The following is a 5,555-nucleotide window of genomic DNA, read 5'->3' on the forward strand; positions in this document are numbered from 1 at the left end:
CTTGTACCATCTCACATCAGTGCTATGTCACTACAACATATTTAAGTAGCCCTGTCCTCAGTCTCAAGACCTCACCTTCCATACCCAAATGAATTTTCACAAGGGTGAGTTTTATTATAACAAAAAGGTTGGTCCCAGCTGTCAACTTTGTTTTTCTTTGATTTGATAATGATATTCAAAGGATATAATTCTGATCACACTTTCTAATATTTTCTAGCTCAACATTGGAAGTCCAGAACATGAATAGAGGGAATGGGACCTCAACAGACTTCACACTTCTGGGGCTTTTTCCAGAGCTGCACTATCTGGGCATCCTCATCACTTCTATTCTCCTGATCTATGTCATTGCGTTCACTGGGAATGCTGTCCTGGTCCTCTTGATCTGGGCAGACTCTCGACTCCACACCCCAATGTACATCCTACTCAGCCATCTCTCTTTTATTGACTTGGCCTTAATTTCCACTACTGTCCCAAAGATGGTCATCAACTTCTTCTCCAGAAAGAAAAGCATCTCCAAAATCGCCTGTGGGACCCAGATTTTCTTTTTCTTTGCCCTTGGGGGTAGTGAGTGTCTCCTTTTGACCCTCATGGCTTATGACCGCTATGTGGCTGTCTGCAATCCCTTGAGATATTCAATTATCATGAACTCTAGAGTTTGTCTGTGGATGGCCCTAGCGTCCTGGGGTGGAGGTGCTCTGAATTCACTCATCAACACCATCTACACCATGCACTTCCCATTCTGTGGCTCCAGGGAAATTCATCACTTCTTCTGTGAGATGCCTGCTGTCCTGAAGCTCTCTTGTGAGGACACGTCCTTGTACGAGACAGTAGTGTCGGTCATTTGCATCATGTTTGTTCTTCTCCCCTTGGGACTCATCATGTCCTCCTACCTGCTCATCTTCCTCGCTGTGCTCCGAATGAATTCTCCAGAGGGCAGGAGGAAAGCACTGGCCACGTGCTCCTCTCACCTGGCAGTAGTGAGCCTCTACTATGGGCCGGCCATGATTATCTACATGACCCCCCGCTCTTTCCACACTTCAGAACAGGATGAAATACTCTCCATGATTAATACCATCTTCACCCCCATGCTCAACCCTCTCATCTACAGCCTGAGGAACAAGGAGGTGCTTGCTGCTCTGAGGAAAGTAGTTAGTCGACGATTCATTCTGAAGTAGAAGCCAGGTATGGCGGTACACCCCTCAATCCCAACACTTTGGGCCAGATTCAGGCAGGTCTCTGCAAGTTCCAGGGTACCCTGGTCTACATAGCAAGTCCTTATGCCCACAAATATGTATAGCTCTCGTCCCTCATCAAAGAAGCTCCTCTGTGGCAAATAGAGACCACTGACAGAAAGCCACAAGTGGTCAAAATGCAGAGAACCATCTACAATACAGGTCCCCCACCTAAGGCTCAGGGAATGTTGGTTTGGGTTTTTAAGAATGATCCCACCCCATTCATATTCTCTACAACACCATCTATGGTCAATTCATTAATAAATGTCTAATGAGAATGTTCTCTGAAGCCAGTGTTGCCACATTCTCAGGGCTATCATGGGAACAACCTATTTTTATGTAACAGAAAAGTAATGTGGAAATGCCTCTGGGGGTGAAAGAACGGTGTACTATGGGAAAGCCACGATGCAGATAGAAGCTGAGAACCGACAGTGTTGGGGCACAGTACTGTGCTGTCCTTCAAGGAGGACTGGATCCTCCTGAAATGGTCACTCACAGTGGATGGTGAGTCAGAACCTGTGACCACAGCTGCTCAGGCGCATTGATTTAAGTAAAATAAGTGTGAAAAGTGTTGAGCTCCTAGCTCTATGATGTGAGAGGGTCTTCTGTTTTGTGTTGATTTCATCGATTAATAAAGAAACTGCCTTGGCCATTTGATAGGCCAGCCCTTAGGTGGGTGGAGTAGACAGAACAGAATGCTGGGAGGAAGAGGGAAGTGAGGCAATCGCCATGCCTCTCCTCTCTGGGTCAGATGCCATGGAGCCAGCCGCCAGGTCAGACATGCTGAATCTTTCCCGGTAAGCCACCACCTCGTGGTGCTACATAGATTATTAGAAATGGGTTAATCAAGATGTGAGAATTAGCCAGTAAGAGGTTAGAACTAATGGGCCAGGCAGTGTTTAAAAGAATACAGTTTCTGTGTAATTATTTCGAGGCATAAACTAGCCAGGTGGCCAGGAGCCGGGTGGCAGGAACATAGCCTGCTGCTCATCTCAACAGCTCTACACCATGTGGCCCTAAACAAAGAAGCATTCAGTGGACCAGCTCTGTTTTCATATGATGACTGGACATTACGACATTAATCTCTGGTCCTCAGAGTGTAATGAAAGCTTATATGATCTATTATTTTAAGACCCCCCCATGAGGAATAATACTCAAGTTCTTCCTCCTCAATTTTGTCTCTCTCCTACCAGTGTTCCCCAAAGGAATGGTTAACAAGTATTACCAACCTAACTCTCGAGGTGAGAAATAGCCTCATTTCTCAAAGGAACCTGAAGTGGGAGCCTGGTCCTGGGGTAGGCTCGCGTAGGAGCCTGGTCCTGGGCTAGCCTCATGTGGGAGCCTGATTTTGCCTAGTCTAGCCTCATGTCTGAGTGTGAAATGTTCTCTAATGAAGGAGAGACATGTTCTTTTCAAAGGCAACATCTTCCCAGTGTCAGCCACACACCAGTGTGCTGCACTCACAATATCCTGAAGAGGCCAAGGGGAAGAAGGACTCAGGAGAAGCAGCTGCCACTCTGAATTCAGTAAATATGCACTACCGGTGAGGAACAACCACGGTGCTCAAATGACCACAACCACAGAGGCAGGGTGAGAGCCCACCCAGACCTCCAGAGCCATTGCAGGGCCTTATAATGGAGGTCACAATCTGAAGCCACCAACCTGCCGGGATCACGCCTCACCCATGGCTAGCACACTCACCACAGCAGAAGAATCGAGGTAAAGGGACTATTTGCTGCTCTTCCAGGGCAGGAACTGTGCCTGCTGAAACCCTCAACAAGGTCTCTCAAACAGGAGGAAGAGACCAGGGACAAGAGGAGTTAGACCTCTCCAGAGGACTGATTCACAGAGTGCCTTAGTGTGTGCAGAAGGTTAAAGTCTTGAGGAGGACCACACCAAGTCCAGGGCTGAACAACCAAACCCAGTGGCCAAGGTCTTCAAGACATGCTCTTAGACCTGAGAAGCTGTCCCCGGCTGTGTTGGCAACTTTTCTCTTGCTGTGACTGAGTCCCTGACAAGATGCAACTTTACAAAGGAAGGGTTTGCTAGCTCCCAGTCTAAGGGCACAGTTCGTCACAGTAGGGAAGTCCAGTGCTTATGGGATGCTGCTTGTTCATATCTAGGTGGGTGGGAAAAGAAAGAAAGAAGCACTGAGTGCTTACACAGCTTTCTCTCTTTTCATTCTTGTTCAGTCCAGGGCCAGCCCATGGAATGATGTCCAGTGTGGGTGGGTCCTCTTCTAGTCTTCTCTGAAAATACACACACAGGACACAAACACACACACACACACACACACACACACACAATATCCCTCAATAGTGTCCTTTACAATTCTTGACTCCATCAAGTTGACAATGACAATTAACCGTCATAGATGCCATATTTGAAAAGTTACAGGCCAAGCTTAACAGTCTGAGTTCGATTCCTGGGACCTACATGGTAGAAGGCTAGAACTGACTCCCACAAAGTGTCCCCTGACCTCCATATATGCCAACACAGAGACACACAGACACATACAAACACACACAGAGACACACGCAATAAGTAAATGAATGTTTTAAAGACCCATTAAAGAGCACAACACCTCAGTTAAAGAGAAATAAAGGTTTTTTTTTTACTTAGAATGTATTATAACACAATCTAGTGAAGGCAGAAAATGATTATTGCAGATTTCAAGTTCACTAACAGTAAGTTTTAAATATTCTCATCATTGAGTGTGGCATTTGGATTGACAGGTATGCTAATTATCTTTATTAAAGAATTTTACATTGTTATATTCTGAAACAATGGCATAATTTTTAACTACGCAAGCATAGACACTGTGTTTTATCGATTTTATCTAAAATTTTAAATAAAAAAAATTATATATGCCAAATTCACTCATTTTTTAAGTTGTTAGGGAGTACCAATAGAAAAAAAAGAAGTAAGAGTGTCACTTAGCAGCTGTGAGGTACAACACTCTACTGAGGAGGTGATGGCCAGAAATGAAGCTATCCAGAGCTGCAGATGGGGCTATGTGAGGGCTGAGGTGGGAAGACTGCCGTGTGGAGCTGAGGTGGGAAGGCTGCAGTGTGAGGCTGAGGTGGGAGGTTGAGGTGGGAGGACCTAAGTGGGAACGCTGAGGTACGAGAGCTGAGTTAAAAAAGCTGAGGGCTGAGGTATGAGACTGAGGTGTCAGGTGTGGGATGGGAAGGCTTGCTGTCTGTGAAAGATCACTTGATTACCCATCCACAGGGAAGAGTCAACACATTGGAAGTTGTCTAATTGTGAAGAGTCCTCAGGAGGCCCAGAAAATTTCCCTGCGTGTCCCCCAGACTCCTGATAGTTCTGAGTCCCTAAGAGCTCCTCTAGAGAGTCCTTAGACACCAGTTCTGTAGATCTAGAATGAGTCACTGCTTGTCAGAGCTGCCCACCAGGCACCACTCTGCACCACAATCAGGAAGTGTTAGGAGAGAGATGGGGGTCCTCCGGAGGAGGTGGCTCTTTACCCTGCTGGGATTTGGTCCTCCCCACCCTTAATTCAAACCGAGAGAACAACTTCATGCCAATAAACAAAAATAATTGTCTCCAGTGTTGCCAGTCAACATAAGGGAGTACCAAAGCTAGTTACAGTTTCTCAATTCCTTAGGGATAACATAAAACAAACACACTTGGGGCTGGAGAGATGGCTCAGAGATTAAGAGCACTGACTGCTCTTCCAGAGGTCCTGAATTCAGTCCCAGCAACTACATAATGGCTCACACCCATTTGCAATGAGATCTGGTGCCCCAGAACACCGTATACATAATAAATAAATAAATAAATAAATCTTAAAAAAAAACACTTTCTGGTAAATTGTAGCTGTAATTAAGTCAGACCAAACACCCTGACATTTTGAATTTCACTGACTGAGTTTAAATAGACAGTTTAATATCACTCTGTGTATTATCATGTAATATCACTGTATTATTATGTATTTTTTGTATATTTTTGTATATATATATATTTTTTATATAATATATTTTGTATATATTATGTATTATTATGCATATATTATGGTAATTATATTGAGATAAAGGGTAAAAATTATATTGAGATAAAGGGTAAAAAAACCACTAATCATTGGCCATCTCAGAGTCCAAATTTCCCCCATTTTTCATATGTAGAAAACACAGCTTTTACCACTGTAATTATAGAAAGATTCAACATTATGTATTACACGTTTATCATTTCCATCATCCTACCATCTCATTGCACATTACACGCATGGTCATTTTTAAGCATTAATAGCATTCTATGGAGTAGACCCAAGAACACACCTACTTCTCCTTAGCTCGGCAGTGT

At 44.3% G+C, this 5,555-nt stretch overlaps 1 protein-coding gene across 1 annotated transcript; it reads left to right on the forward strand.

The window, feature by feature from the left end:
* Positions 1-230: 230 nt before the first annotated feature.
* On the forward strand, positions 231-1,175 carry LOC121456039 (olfactory receptor 2T2-like). The gene has a single exon (XM_041663808.1). It carries the CDS (start codon positions 240-242, stop codon positions 1,173-1,175), a length of 936 nt encoding a protein of 311 aa, XP_041519742.1. The 5' UTR covers positions 231-239.
* The last annotated feature ends 4,380 nt before the right edge of the window (positions 1,176-5,555 follow it).

The sequence above is a fragment of the Microtus oregoni genome, unplaced genomic scaffold, assembly GCF_018167655.1.
Source record: "Microtus oregoni isolate MIOR12 unplaced genomic scaffold, Mior012 000015F_ref0000493, whole genome shotgun sequence".
Taxonomy (NCBI): domain Eukaryota; kingdom Metazoa; phylum Chordata; class Mammalia; order Rodentia; family Cricetidae; genus Microtus; species Microtus oregoni.